Source organism: Squalius cephalus (assembly GCF_949319135.1).
Source record: "Squalius cephalus genome assembly, chromosome: 2".
In the NCBI taxonomy this organism is placed as follows: Eukaryota; Metazoa; Chordata; class Actinopteri; order Cypriniformes; family Leuciscidae; genus Squalius; species Squalius cephalus.
Genome location: NC_137123.1, coordinates 53356742 through 53373093, shown reverse-complemented (window position 1 = coordinate 53373093; position 16352 = coordinate 53356742). Strand labels below are relative to the sequence as shown.

The 16352-nt window shown below is 41.6% G+C and overlaps 1 protein-coding gene across 1 annotated transcript; it reads left to right on the top strand.

The window, feature by feature from the left end:
- Positions 1-11101: 11101 nt before the first annotated feature.
- LOC307151257 (uncharacterized protein) lies at positions 11102-13178 on the top strand. The gene is made up of 5 exons (XM_079859214.1): positions 11102-11143; positions 11280-11669; positions 11893-12057; positions 12453-12496; positions 12575-13178. Exons 1-5 carry the CDS (start codon positions 11107-11109, stop codon positions 12683-12685), a joined length of 747 nt encoding a protein of 248 aa, XP_079715340.1. The 5' UTR covers positions 11102-11106; the 3' UTR covers positions 12686-13178.
- The last annotated feature ends 3174 nt before the right edge of the window (positions 13179-16352 follow it).

The following is a 16352-nucleotide window of genomic DNA, read 5'->3' as shown; positions in this document are numbered from 1 at the left end:
CATGTGCACATCTGTGTTATCAGGCTAATGTTCTTAAGGTAAATATTCTATATTATTACTTGCAAGGGCGTAGGTTTGATTTTGAAATTGGTGTGGACATACTTGTAATCTGTAGCCTAACTTCGTCATACCATGTTCAAGAAACAAAAGGAAATCTTTCTTACCTGAGTGACAGCTTAGTGACAGTTGATTGACAGTTGATGGACCTTGAATGAATGACTGAATCTCTAACCCTTATGGTGTCATTTGTTAGCCTCTATTGTCTTTTACTGTAAGATGTCACCAAGATTCTACAAGACATTTTCACCTGGCTATATCCAATGTTTAGATATGTTGTGTTATTTATGCAAATTTATGCACCATTTGCTCATGTTACCAAAAAATGTCAAAAAACTTGTAATACATTTTTTGTTTGTTTGTCTTAATGTAAGTAATCAACTCAGTAATTTTCATGGTGATATCTAAAGGTTACATTTTATTGCCTATTCACATGAGAAAAAAAATTAACAGGCGTATGCATAGGCTATTTAGGTCTTTTTTTTCCTTACTCAATTGAGTTTGCTTCTGTTGCAATTTTTAGGTTGACCCCCATTTTGGCTTAAAATGACTAAACTGGATGAATAGGGAAAAGACGAAGTGGAAGGGGAAAAGGGATGGTAGTCAGGTTGATCTGGGCATCTGGTGTTGGCGGCCAGGAGACTCAGAGTGGGGGCATCATCTCAGTTAAATGTAGATTGAGTGATTAGGACCCCCGATACGACCTGGAAGGGAAGAGAAGCGAGGATGATATGGGTGGTTAAATGTATGAGAGAGGGATGGGAAGGGAGGGTTTGAGAGAACGAGACAAACAGTACTGTTAGGGGCGGCCCGATATAAGAAGGTTTTGAGAAGTCAGGTGACTGGCTGAGGCGTGGCCCCGCTCCAGAACCTCAGTTAACTACAGTGTGTGCAGAATTATTAGGCACGTTGATTTTCTGATCATATTTTATTTCCAGGAACATTTTGCCAATTCCAAACCATATTAATCTTAATAACTACTATTAATTTTGTATTTAATCATGTATAAGTGATATATAATTGTTCATGATGGCTGGAAATGAAAAATGTCTTATTTTCAGGTGTGCAGAATTATTAGGCAAGTTTTCTTTTACAGATAAAATAAGCCAAAAAAGAGATTTAACAAAGACTGAAAAGTCAAAAATATTAAATCCCCATGAGAAGAATGCAATACTAATGCAATACTAGAGATTGCAGTTAAAGCATGACCATTGGACAGTGAAATGCTCATTGGGTCAGCAGGGTCAGACAAAAACAGGTGGAGAAGAAAAAACACATGTTAACTGCAAAAGAATGAAGAATTAAGGTGAAGAATTAAGTGTGAAACCATCAGGAACCCTTTAGTCTCCAGCCCCACCATTTTCCAGAACTGCAACCTACCTGGAGTCTCCAGAAGAGCAAGGTGTCAGGATCTCAGAGACTTGGGTTAGGCAAAGAATCCTAAAAAATGACCCCCTCTTAATAAGAATCACAAGCTGAAGAGTAGTAAAATACATGAAGACTGTTTTTTTATAGGCTTTATAGACAGACAGATTGAGAGTGACTCTTGAAGGACCAGCACCACATCCTCTTCTACCACTGTTTGAAGAATTCATCTTCCAGAATACATTTTAATACGTTTTGTGAGTTTATTTTTAGTCCATCTCCTACCCTGAAGTCCGTTTTGCAGAGATGGACTAAAAATTAACTCCCAAAACGTATTAAAATGTATTCTGGAAGATGAATTCTTCAAACAGTGGTAGAAGAGGATGTGGTGCTGGTCCTTCAAGAGTCACTCTCAATCTGTCTGTCTATAAAGCCTATAAAAAAACAGTCTTCATGTATTTTACTACTCTTCAGCTTGTGATTCTTATTAAGAGGGGGTCATTTTTTAGGATTCTTTGCCTAACCCAAGTCTCTGAGATCCTGACACCTTGCTCTTCTGGAGACTCCAGGTAGGTTGCAGTTCTGGAAAATGGTGGGGCTGGAGACTAAAGGGTTCCTGATGGTTTCACACTTAATTCTTCACCTTAATTCTTCATTCTTTTGCAGTTAACATGTGTTTTTTCTTCTCCACCTGTTTTTGTCTGACCCTGCTGACCCAATGAGCATTTCACTGTCCAATGGTCATGCTTTAACTGCAATCTCTAGTATTGCATTAGTATTGCATTCTTCTCATGGGGATTTAATATTTTTGACTTTTCAGTCTTTGTTAAATCTCTTTTTTGGCTTATTTTATCTGTAAAAGAAAACTTGCCTAATAATTCTGCACACCTGAAAATAAGACATTTTTCATTTCCAGCCTTCATGAACAATTATATATCACTTATACATGATTAAATACAAAATTAATAGTAGTTATTAAGATTAATATGGTTTGGAATTGGCAAAATGTTCCTGGAAATAAAATATGATCAGAAAATCAACGTGCCTAATAATTCTGCACACACTGTAGTCAACTCAATTAAAATGCAGCTCATAGCCTATTTGTTGCTTTCGTTGATGTGAACTCTGTTAAATCTGCATATAGCATGGGAATTGAGGATCGGATTTATATCCGTTCGGCGGAGACACATTTTTGTGACCAAACGTTTTGATAAATCAGATAAATCAGCTATCTGATCAGTAAAAACGCATGAAGTGACCAGGTGTAAACAGGCCCTCATTGTTACAATAAGCATCATCAAATTTCCCTGAAACACACTCTGAAAAACACCTGAAACGCCTGCTGAGCTAGTTTGTTTGGAAAACAGCTGGTGACAAGCAAACAGGCAACATGTGAAGTGGGTTGTAAAACGTAATCCAAGTGTTAATCTAAAACTTTTAGTGTGTCTTACAATTGCAACGTAAAATAGAATACCTACATCCATGCCCACTTTAGTTGCTCATCTGTAGAATTTTTGTTTATCTTTTTTGTTTTCCTTCAGACTGGGGCTTTTTACTATTTGTGCATTTAATTATTTTATTACATTTAAAATGAAATTGAAAGAAGTTATTTGAAGTGTTTCTTTTGAACCGCCAGAGTTGTTCTTCAAAGGAGCTTTAATGCCCTGTTCTCTTTTTCTCAAGGAAGGGTCTTACCTTACTCTCAGTTAAAAAGACAATCATCTTAACCACAAATGTTTCCATTCAGTTCAGTGCTTGTGTGCATATGAGACAGAAGTAAGAAGACAGAGGTTGGTTTGTGAGTGTAAATGTTCATGTGGTGAGTTTGTGGTGAAATTAGTTTATTTGCATGCAATGTCTGCATCAAGCTTGATTGACAGCGGCAGTCTTTCTTTAGACTCTCTGATGGATGAGGAAGTTTCACATTTACTGCATCTCTCAGAATGAAGCACAGACTGCAGGTTTTAGCCTATGAGGTTAAGGAGATGGACTTCACACATTTCAATCATAAGTTGAGAGAACAATTTTGACACTTTAATTGGGGGGGGGGGGTATTAATTTTAATTAATTATATTAATTAATTAATAATCCATTAATATCTTACTCAATTAATGGATTAAATGCACTTGAATGCACTAAAAAAGGAACAACTTTGACGTTGGGTAGATAATCTGTTGTTGAACCTAAAGGACAGCTCTTAATACATTTACATTTAAAGGGGTGATTTTTTCAACTTTAGTTAGTGTGTAATGTTGCTGTTTGAACATAAAAAAAGATCTGCAAGGTTACAAAGCTCAAAGTCCACTCCAAATGGATATATTTTATTTAACTTTCCAAGAACTACAAGGAACGACTCGTTTGGACTACAACAAGTTTTTTCCAGGCTTTATGAAGTCATAATGTTCCTCATTTAAATAATCTCCGCCCATGGAATACACAAAAAAGGGGACAAGGCCTGGTCGAGCTTCATTAGAGAAGAAGACAGTGTTGTCGCTATGTTGAAGAGATGCTGTTTTTTCCACCACGTTTCCAAAACTAATTTGTTTGACCTTCCTAAGGCTGACAAACTTAGTTTTTATTTTAAAAACTGTTCCTGAACATTATAACCCCAATTTTACAGAGGGCAAATCCATGTCTTATTATTTGTAGTTGCGTTTTCTATTAACAGTTCCAATTATGAGTATTATGTTGTTGGTACGATATAAACAAAGGGCAAAGCTGTTCTCTTACAAGAGGTTCTCTCGTATTGCGCTACGGGTAAAGTCATCTTTTCTCGAGATATGAAGCCTTATCCTTAATTTTTGTATTTATTGTCAATGCAGTGCAGCAGCTAGCAGACCTAGAGCGGGCTGTCTAGCGTGCTCATAGGCTGATCTGTGCTCTCTGCCTGGGTCGGGAACATGCAGCCCTCGTTCTCTCTTCGGGAGGCTGCATCCACTGCGAAGAGCTTTCAATGTCGACCCTGCGGGGTCAATGTTCGACGCTGAAGCTGTCACTCTGCCTGTGCCTATACCGGCCCAGCGGTAAACGGGATCTTCGACCGCTTCTCGGAGGTGCAAAAGACCACGCAGGCCATGAACCTTTTCCTGCCTCGACGCTCTAGCTCAGCTGCAGGCCGCTCTCGAGATCAGCCTCCTGCGCGAAGCTCTAACCAGCGTCCAGCCCAGCCTCCGTCTTCGCAGCGACGACAGGGCGACTGCCCTAGATCGCGTTCAGCCAGCCGTCACAGGCCTCCCCCCGCGGGGACCCCGGCCTAAGATCGCGCTGAAGCCCTAGCAGGCGAAGTCCTCCTAGCGGCCGCAAGGAGGAAGAGATGGTTAAGTCCCGCTGCGGCCGGACCACCGTCAAAATACCCCGCTTTGTCAGTCCCCTTAAGAAAGGCTACTGCAGAAGTGTATTTGGCAGCCAACGAGCCGGTAAAACTACCCGCTCGACTGCACGCCACCGCCGTTTTTACGGCGACCCAGAAAAATCTCAAAAAGAGTGTAATGTCTGGTTATCCGGCTCAAGCCGCTGGCGTTTTAAGTGTAGAAAATGTGCCCACATCTCAGTGTTCACCCCTACACACAAGCACGATAACCCCCGTGTCTCTCACAGAGCCCACTCTCATAAAGCCGGCGAATGCCGCTCGAGTGTTAAAAGTAGGAAATGTGCCCACGAACCTGTGCCCACATCTGCTCACTGCCCGTTCTGTCACACGGCCAGAGTTATCTCTTACTGGTCATGTTATGAATGTAAGCCCTGTGCCCGCTCACGAGCGCTCACACTTACTGACAAACATTTTACCCCCGGCGCTGCTCGCGCGACCCGGTTTTCCCACAAAATGTTCCCCGTCCAAAGCAACCGGGACATCGTGTGTAAAACGACCAGCCATCGCTGTCAGCGAGCCGCCGTATTCAAGCACCAAGAGCTCGCGCTCCGCGCTCATACCTCTGACTCAGGTTCTCGATCCCGCGAAGTGCGGCAATCAAAACCCGGAGGCCATTCTGCCCTTAGCTGTACATGCAGAAGCATGGGAAGCTATTCCAGGTGTGTCAGAATGGGTGCTGAGCACAGTAAAACAGGGCTATTCGCTGCAGTTCGCTCTCCGTCCCCCGCGCTTTCGAGCACAGACCGAGACGACAGTGAATACGGAAGTAGCACACATACTTCACGCAGAAATAGCGAAACTGCTGTGCAAAGGGGCCATTGAACTGGTACCTCCTTCTCTGAGCGAGTCAGGCTTTTACAGCCGTTACTTCCTCGTACCCAAGAAGAACGGAGCTCTAAGACCTATCTTAGATCTGAGATATTTGAACAAAGCTCTCATGAGAAGACCATTCAAAATGCTCACAACCAGACAGATATTCGCGCAAGTTCGCCCAAGGGACTGGTTTATTTCACTCGATCTGAAAGACACGTACTTTCAGATTCAGATAATACCCCATCACAGGCCATTCTTGAGATTCACCTTCGAGGGTCAAGTGTATCAATACACCGTCCTTCCGTTCGGCCTGTCTTTAGCACACCGTACATTCACGAAGTGCATGGACGCGGCTCTCGCTCCCCTGAGAAATCGAGGTATGCGAATTTTTAACTATCTGGACGATTGGCTGATTTTGGCACAATCAGAGATAGAACTCATATCTCACAGGACAATGCTTCTCAGCCATCTGGAAAGCCTGGGTCTTACGGTCAACTGGACCAAGAGCTCATTACTGCCCAGTCAGTCAGTCTCTTTTCTGGGAATAGAACTGGACTCTGTGGCTATGACGGCCCGCTTGTCGACACAGTGAGCGTCGTGTTCGACACCTGGCCGCGTCTTTCCAGAAGGGCACCACCGCTCCTCTGAAAACATTTCAGAGAATGCTGGGCTGTATGGCGTCAGCTGCAGCAGTGCTTCAGCTGGGCTTATTGCGTATGCGCCCGCTGCAGCGCTGGCTGAACGCTCAAGTGCCTCACCGAGCTTGGGCTTCCGGCGGCAGACGAATCAGAGTGACTCAGAGCTGCGTTTCAGCCCTGCAGCCCTGCTTAGAGGCCGACTGGTACCAGCGAGGAGTGACGATGGGAGCTGTCTCGTACCGAAAGGTCATCTCGACGGATGCCACCAACTCAGGTTGGGGCGCTCTCCTCGAGGGCAGACCGGTCTTTGGCCTGTGGTCAGACCGAGAGAAACGCCTTCATATAAACTGTCTAGAGATGATAGCAGTCGAGAACGCGCTGAAGCGCTTTCTCCCATACATACGGGGCCACCACGTTCTAGTCCGTTCGGACAACATGTCTGTGGTGTCCTACGTGAACCGCCAGGGCGGTGTCAGATCCAGGAACCTCTGCGATCTAACGGAATGCCTCCTCGTTTGGGCTCAGCACTCGCTACGCTCCCTGAGAGCCGTGCATGTGCCGGGCCACCTGAACGACGGCCCAGACAGACTGTCCAGGGACAACATTCCCCCGGGAGACTGGTCCCTGCATCCTCAGACAGTCCAGCTACTGTGGCGCCTCTTCGGCAAAGCGGAAGTCGACCTTTTCGCGTCAAAAGACAACGCTCATTGCCCAAGGTTCTTTTCAAAGAACGAGGACGCGCTGACCCAAACCTGGCCCAGCCGCCCACTGTATGCTTTCCCTCCGATCTCCCTGTTACCACAGGTAATCAGGAGAATCAGCGAAGCATGCCACTCGGTGCTCCTTATAGCCCCGCGATGGGAAAACCAGACCTGGTTCCCAGAGCTAATGCGGCTGTCACATGTGGCCCCATGGCCGATTCCGGTGAGTAGAGATCTTCTCTCTCAAGCCGGCGGCTCGATTTGGCATCCCCATCCAGAGCGCTGGTCTCTGCATGCATGGATAATCAACGGATACCCGTTGTCCTGCCAGAAGGGGTCGTGAACACGATCACGCAGTCTAGAGCTCCTTCTACGAGAAGGCTATACGCGTCTAAATGGTCTGTGTTCTCCACATGGTGCGCCAACAAAAATCTAGACCCACGTACTTGTGGGGTCTCGTGGGTACTTTGCTTCCTTCAGGAGCTGTTGGACGAGGGCAGGTCCCCCTCCACGCTCAAAGTGTATGTGGAGGCTATTGCAGCGTTCGCAGTGCCAACACGCGGCCAGTCAATAGGAGGGAACGAGCTCATCATCCGCTTCCTCTGAGGAGTCAGGAGGATGAATCCCCCACGGCCCCCATCAGTTTCCTATTTGGGATCTTTCTCTGGTCCTAGAGGTCCTGAAAACACATCCCTTTGAACCCTTAGATTCTGTGGATCTAAAATACCTTTCGCTCAAAACCGTTTTTCTGATAGCCTTGTCATCAGTCAAACGTGTGGGGGATTTACACGCGCTGTCTGTTAGCGCTGCGTGTCTCGATTTTGGACCAAATGACTCTAAAGTCATCCTCAAACCAAGACATGGTTATGTCCCCAAGGTGATTGGCACTCCCTTCAGAGCGCAGGTCAACTCTCTATCAGCTCTGCCAGCAGAGAGTTTACATTACGCACTCCGCCGGCTTCAGGTGCTCGGAGCAGCTCTTTGTTTCGTTTGGTGGGCGCACCAAGGGTCTTGCCGCCTCGAAACATAGCCTGTCCAGATGGATAGTGGACGCTATCACAGCAGCTTATGCGTCGAAACACCTGCAGTGCCCTCTGGGCATCAGGGCTCATTCCACTAGAGGCATGGCCTCTTCGTGGGCTTGGTCCAGCGGGATTTCTATTCATGACATTTGTATGGCAGCAGAGATCTTCTCTCTCAAGCCGGCGGCTCGATTTGGCATCCCCATCCAGAGCGCTGGTCTCTGCATGCATGGATAATCAACGGATACCCGCTGTCCTGCCAGAAGGGGTCGTGAACACGATTGCGCAGTCTAGAGCTCCTTCTACGAGAAGGCTATACGCGTCTAAATGGTCTGTGTTCTCCGCATGGTGCGCAGACAAAAATCTAGACCCACGTACTTGTGGGGTCTCGTGGGTACTTTACTTCCTTCAGGAGCTGTTGGACGAGGGCAGGTCCCCCTCCACGCTCAAAGTGTATGTGGAGGCTATTGCAGCGTTCGCAGTGCCAACGCACGGCCAGTCAATAGGAAGGAACGAGCTCATCATCCGCTTCCTCTGAGGAGCCAGGAGGATGAATCCCCCACGGCCCCCATCAGTTTCCTATTTGGGATCTTTCTCTGGTCCTAGAGGTTCTGAAAACACATCCCTTTGAACCCTTAGATTCTGTGGATCTAAAATACCTTTCGCTCAAAACCGTTTTTCTGATAGCCTTGTCATCAGTCAAACGTGTGGGGATTTACATGCGCTGTCTGTTAGCGCTGGGTGTCTCGATTTTGGACCGAATGACTCTAAAGTCATCCTCAAACCAAGACATGGTTATGTCCCCAAGGTGATTGGCACTCCCTTCAGAGCGCAGGTCATCTCTCTATCAGCTCTGCCAGCAGAGAGTTTACATTACGCACTCCGCCGGCTTCAGGTGCTCGGAGCAGCTCTTTGTTTCGTTTGGTGGGCGCACCAAGGGTCTTGCCGCCTCGAAACATAGCCTGTCCAGATGGATAGTGGATGCTATCACAGCAGCTTATGTGTCGAAACACCTGCAGTGCCCTCTGGGCATCAGGGCTCATTCCACTAGAGGCATGGCGTCTTCGTGGGCTTGGTCCAGTGGGATTTCTATTCATGACATTTGTATGGCAGCAGGCTGGGCCTCCCCCTCTACATTTGTTAGGTTTTACAACCTGGAAGTTCCCGCCTTGCAGGTAAAGTCTAAGTAAAGTTGATATAGTGTTTACTGTAGCTTTTGTAAGGCTGTCAGAGCCGCCTTAACCTAATGTTAGGCCCCGGGGCTGAGAGGTAGGCCCCCCATCCCCTCGATTTATAGAGTCTCATTTTAAAAAAGTGTAATATCTAGGTAATCTACATCACAGTTGATAAATTTCAACTTTATGCAAATGAGAAGCAATTTTCAAGAGTGACAACCAATAGGAAAGAAGCCTTTCAGTGGAGCTCAGCTCCCGTCACCGTCTCGAGTGCAGTGCAGGCAAGACAGAAGAGTTCGAGGGAGATTTCACTGTTTTATATGATTTGACTGTAACTAACTACAAACATGGATATAATAAAATGATGCATGGAAAAGAAACTGTCGACAGTCTCAGTGAGTTTAATTCATACATTTATAGTTCGAGTGTTGTAGTTTTATGATGCAAGTTTAGCACTGCTGCAGTTCATTTTACAGTTTCCCCTGCATTATGTTGACTATTAGGGACAAGAAAATTGATTATTTGTCAAATTCGGATGACGTTTTAGTAATTTATGACAGTGTGAGTGAGTTTAATTTGTAGATTGATCGATTGTTAATCTAGTAAATTATTTAATCCACTTAACACTGCTGTGTGGTAATATAAAAACACTCTCCCAACAGCATACTGTTTCTTTTGAGCCTAATTCCTCGTCATATTAAAATAATATAGTTGTATCACTTGTGATGTGTTTTGTATAGATGTGGCCAGACGAGCAGTCTACCAATAACAATAGAGCGACAGCACTACCAACGCCCACAAGCGACTTCACAGTATAGAGACTAGCGACATACAGCGACAGCAACATCACTGGCTGTGTGAACGGGGCTTATGGGGCCACGTGGGTCACTCAATCAGCAGACATGTAACGTGCGATTAGAGTGATTGACAGAAAACCTGACAAGTTACAAAACAATATGACCTTTTCAGCTCATCATGAACCTGAACATGGGAGGCCCCTGAACTTGGGAGGCCCCTGGGCTTCAGCCCAGGTAATCCCGTGCATTAATGCGGCCTTGACCACAGTATAGACAAGCTAAGCAAACTTCTTTACAAATGTGTGCACTCTAACAAACACACAAAACGACAGAAAGGCTATCGGAAACATTTGTGCCTGCACTGTAAAAACTCATTTTCTTGATTTGTTATCACAACTTTTTATCTTCTGTCAAATCAACTTAGTTAATGAATGTGATTCAGATAGCATAATAATATAAGTTTCTATTTATTAAATCAATCTCCTTTGGTGTATTAACTCACTCAATTAACTCAAAATGTTAAGGCAACCAGGTAACTTATTTGTTTAAGTTAAACCAACAATATTTTTTTATAGTGTGGTGACCAGTGATCAAGTAAGAGGTGTGAAGTTTGAGTTTGATGACATGTCACTGCAGCAAATGTGAGGCGTATGCTGTAAGTGGTCTGAATATAAGAGCTGTGGTTTCCTGTTTTGACATTTTTACATGTTGCTGGTTTGAATCCACTACAATACGACAGAGAACATCAAATTTTATATCTGAACTTTAATAAAAAAAAAAAAACTTGACCAATTGAAATGTAAAGCACAACATTTCTCAGGTGAAGATGATTATCTGCATGTCTGAATCAAAATTATTTAATGCTAAACATTTCTATCTCAGACAAACAAAAGTTTTACCCTCTCTTCATATCTGTTTGCTTATTTCTATTTTTGTGAACCAATCAGAGCAAAAAAACTCTCTATAGGGTAACTAGGCTGATGTTTGGTTGATGTTTGGTTAATACCGTTCTTACTCTTTGTACATACACATGATAACCTAATTTAATGACAACCCCCTGTGACGTGAGACATTTTAGAAAAGATTTTCCATTGACGTGAACCAATCAGATGAGAGCTGCCATCTGTAAGACCCTCATAGTGTCAGTTATTCACAGTCACTCACAGAGATGGAGAGGCCAAGAAATGCTTTCATCGTGTTTATGTGTAAGAAAAAAATGTTTTTGAGAAAGTTTTCAGGTGTTTGTAGAGTTTTTCGAATGTAAATGCTTATATTACTGTGAATATTTTTGTATGGTAGTACATTTCAAATGCTTTATTAAGTTATTTTGGACTTTTACAGGTTTTTTGGTGTTCAGTCAGAACAGAATCTATGGAGCAGAAGTGGAGATGAAAGTCACACCAGGAGACAACATCACTCTCTACTGTGATCGCTCTGTAACTATTGGTTTCCGCTTTGTATGGATAAGAAACTGCTCTCATGAAGATCAACCCTCTCTCATAATAGATTTTAGGGAGAAATGGAATCTAGAGATATTTCAGCATTTCAACTTTATCAACAACCTCTCCAGTAATTCTCATGATCTACATATTACTAACACCAGTGCCTCTGATCTGGGACTGTATTACTGTGCAGAAATAGAGAATAAGGTAAATAAAGATGAAAAAGGCATCCTCTCCTCATCTGAAGTATACCATTATGGAAACCGAACAACTCGTCTTTCTTTTGCTGGTAAGAAAACCTTTCTGCTAGTTTCATTGCTTGTGTGATTCTGGAGAACTTTCTCACTGAAGAAGCAAGATGAAGAGGACAAAAATACATTTTTACTAACATTCATTGATACATTTGTGTTTATTTCATATTTAGCAAGTGGCTACTTGTTCTGAACCCTTTTCACTTCATGACTGTATATAAAGTCAACATTCATTGATTTATTTATGTTTATTGTATATAGAGAAAGTAACTTTGTGTTCTGGACCCTCGAACATCACCTCCACACTTCCTCTAGACTGTGTTCTCTGCTGGACGCTGCTGTTCAGTGTGTGTCCGGTGTGTGTTCTCCTCTCCTCACTCCTGTCCTCCATCTGTGTGTACTGCCTCTGTCGGGCTCAAACTGCAGGTATCTCGATCACTGTTCATTTCCTTGACACATTTATTATGATTTTTCCAATATAAAACCTAATGTCTTTGATCAGTGATAAAAGCTGTAAACAAATGTTAAATGTGTAAAAATTTAGTTAAGATTGTTTTTGTAGTAATCATAATGTGAGTTTTTTTGACAAAGCATATGAAGCTGATTCTGATATGAAAGAAGAATTTCACATATTTAATGTTGTTTATAATTAAAATGACAAATTAGAAAGAAAACGGTTACAGTTATACAGTAGCATTTATGTGTTTACATGTGACTGACATTTTTATGTATTTAAGAGCACATATGTGCTTAAAGTTACTATGTTCAGACTTGCATTATTTTCTCACTACTGGGCTGGCATATTTTCACACGATCTTTAGGTTCTGAGCAGAGTGCAGAGATACTCACTGAGAACTTTATTAAGGTATCTATATTGTTTCAGTTATTTAAGCTTTAAGACAATAGTTTATATTGTTTCATGTGCATTTCCAATTCATTTCAGGGGGATCCAGAGAAACATCAGTGTGAGACGAGTAAAACTGGAAAGATCTGCCTCCACACTGAAGTCTCTTATAGACTGCTGACATCTTCATATCCCTATGCCAAGATGTGATTCTCTTTGCTCAGTTTAAACAACTTACTGAAATCTTGCTGCTTTCTATTGCTCGCTCTTTTTGTACTCCGCAACGTCAGCTATGATTTCTGAACTTGCTTTTTCTCAAGCATGCTTTCACCGCATTAAGTACACATGCACACACATGCAACAGACTTGTAGTCATTTTTTTATTTTTATATAAAATTCTTCTCATTCAAACACTCTCAGCTGTTGCTATAGGGCCTGTAGCTGTTTATGGCATTCTTTTTATGTACATTATTTTTGTAATTAAATTTTTTTGCATTAATCACAATAAAGTTGTCACAATATCACCCTGTCTGGACTCAGTTGCACCTTTTCCCGCCACTAGTTTGTCATGATGGTTTCTAATGTGATTTGTCATCACTGTCAGCTGTGTCATTGTTAATCACCTCATCTGTCTGTGCGTTTAGTCCTGTGTTTTCAGTTCATCCTTGTCTAGTCTCGTTTACGTATGGTTGTTGTTCTTCGAGTGAAAATTACCCTGTGGATATTATTAAATACTGTTTGAACCTTTATCTTCATGCCTTTATATGCAGCATAACTGTTACAAAAGTATAGTTCAAGCATGCCTTCAATAAGCACATGGCACATTTTTTTGCAACCTGTGTTATGTTTTACATCTAACCTCCAGATAGAGATACCTTCAGTTTTTTAAAAATAGAAAATGCTTATAAACCCCTATTTTATCCAATGCTACTTTAATGGGTTAACATTTTATTTTCTTGATAATATTAACATTAATTATTTTCGATCTGTGTTAAGATTAAACAGAACGTAACAAAAAAAAAAAAGTTTGTGTCTCCGTTTTTATCAGTAGATTATATGTATATCATATAAAATTTATCTAAAAATACATTTCAGGGGTAAATTGTAAAATAAAGTTCAGTCAGTATAAAAAGCACAAGTTTGTCAAATGTTTAGACAGAATTGTCTAATATGCTTGTTATGAGAGTGTCTGTGAATATGAATAAATGTTTAAAAAAAAGGAAATGATGAACACTCAATGGCTCTATCTAGTGGCTAATAGCTCAAACTGGTCTTGTCCTCCTAATAATAGCAGAGAATGACGTCAAAAGCACAAAAGCTAAAGCACAAAACCCACAAACCATTTGATCAGGACCAAATCTTGATAAGGGCACATAAGTCAGGAAATGCTTTTATGAGAGATAGACTGTAATAAAATGAAATGTGTGCTCAAATTAGTTTTTCACCTCATAATTGAATGTAACTGTTCATGTTATGCAATGCTCAAGATATAAAAACAATGCTGAATTAAGCCATTTATTCTTACTTGAATAGTGTTGAATAGTCATTGGTCTTCAGTGGCAGGGTAGAGACATATTTGCTTGAGTAGATTGATACAGGATTATACTTGTTGCATGCAAGTCTTATAGGCCTATTACAAAATGCAAAATGCAGGTGTTTTGATGCCACAGGATGTAAGAAGTGGTTTTCGTGTGTGAATTCAGTGCTATTTAAGTTGTCGTGGTAATAAAGAGTCCGGCCTTCTGTTTGTTTTTCTGAGGTATGTGTTAAAACCACAAATGTTTCCAGTGGTCTTTGTGACGGTCTTCTCTTTTTGTGAATGCTTACTCCCTTTTTAACCTGTTAATTTAGCAGTTTTTTTGTAAGTTAAAGTTGATCTTTTTATCAAATGATCTATTTCCAATGTGTGTCCAGTTCACCTAAAGTCCTTGTATCACCAAGTAATTATTCTCAAATATGGTAAACAAAGTATTAGTAGTATGTTTAGATGTGGTTATTACTGAGCTGTTCACTGTATGTGGTGATGAAACTCTTTTGAATATTGTTTCAATATTCACTTCAATTCACAAGTTTTCAAAGAAGTAAAGTAAGTTCTCCTCCCAATTCTGAAACCCAATTTAGACATCCTAGAACAGGAAACCACAAGCTTAAGTGCACTAGTAAGTGTTGGAGCTAGTGCTTGCATAGAGAGCACAAATGTAATGGAACAATTTGTGGTTACAGCCAGAAACAAACAAAAATAAAAACAATAGCCATGTAGTTGAAAGATGCAAAACAGGAAACTCATAATGATGCTCAGCACTTTTGGTCATCTCCTTTGTCATGATAAACATCACTACATTGTATAAAATAAAAATAATAATAATAATAATACCAATATTATTGTGATAACATATTTTAATTGATGGCCTCTGAGCCTCTTTTAGGGTCTTACATATTTACAGTGTTTATTTTATTTTTTATATAGGGCTTTTAACAATATAGATTGTTCCAAAGCAGCTTTACAGTGATAATAGGAAATTAAAGTAACAGAAATTGTTTAGGTTTTACAGCAGCTCTACAATAAAGTTATTGTCCAGCTAAAGTTAGTTTTGATCGATTCACTTCCGTCGCAACGATCATTTGTTATTAACTTAGGGGCCGCTAACACGACACCGTTCTAACAGAAAACTCTTAAGTTCTCTCTGCGCAAACTTTAAAAACGCGAACCTGTGAGAACGCTGATGGCGTGCACATGCGTATTACGTGTTTAGTCTATAGATATGCGCGTTTGAAGATATATGTGCGCAGGCGTGTAGTCTTTCTTTACAAACCAACCCTCAACAAACTACTTGTCTGACCTTAATTTATAATACAGAATTTTTATTGCTCCCACGTAGCCACATGAACCGGAATTATCCCGACAACGTTTTATCTGCACAGAGGTAAAGGGAAGGGAAGGAGGCCTTCACAGGGGAGAAACTAGTTGACACTTCAGGACTGCGTTGTCGTCGTTTCCAGGCGCAGGTCCTTCATCAGATCTGGATACGGCCTGGATCCGGCGGACTGCGGTAAACCTCGGGATAAACAGAGAGACTAATATTAGCGTACACGCCATTCTTCTTGATGCATCCAGTACATCAGGATTTATAGGAAGTGTTCCCGGTTCCTGCTGACCTAATCTATGCAGCCTAACATTGAATTATAGAAGTTTATAATGTGTTATGTATATGGTAGGTCAAAGAGATGTGTTTTTAGTCTAGATTTGAACTGACAGAGTGTGTCGGCTTCCAGGACAATGTTAGGAAGACTGTTCCAGAGTTTTGGTGCTGAATAGGAAAATGATCTACCGCCAGCAGTCGATTTTGATATTCTAGGTATTATCAACTGGCCGGAATTTTGAGATCACAATAGACATGAATGACTATAATGCATTAAGAGCTCGCTCAAGTACTGGGGAGCTAAACCATTTAGTGCTTTGTAAGTAATCAGCAATATTTAAAAATGTATAGGATGTTTAATAGTGAGCCAATGCAGTGTTGACAGAACGGAGCTAATATGGTCATACTTCCTGGTGAGCTGCTGCGTTTTGGATCAGCTGTAGTTTGTTTATTAAGCGTGCAGGGCAACCACCAATAAGAGCATTACAATAATCTAGCCTTGAGGTCATGAACGCATGTTGTAAAGAGGATCACTTTACCATATTGAAAAGTTTACACACTGTCAATGATTCAGACAAAAAATGTGTAGTAATTCAAGAAATGAGTGGAGCAGGAATAATATTAACTTAAAAAAGTAAAAAATTTTTTAAAAAAATTGCGATTTAAAGTGCTTTAGCAGAAATACCTCCCACCACAATGAACCAGGCCATTCTCACTGAATACCCTCAAACCTATCA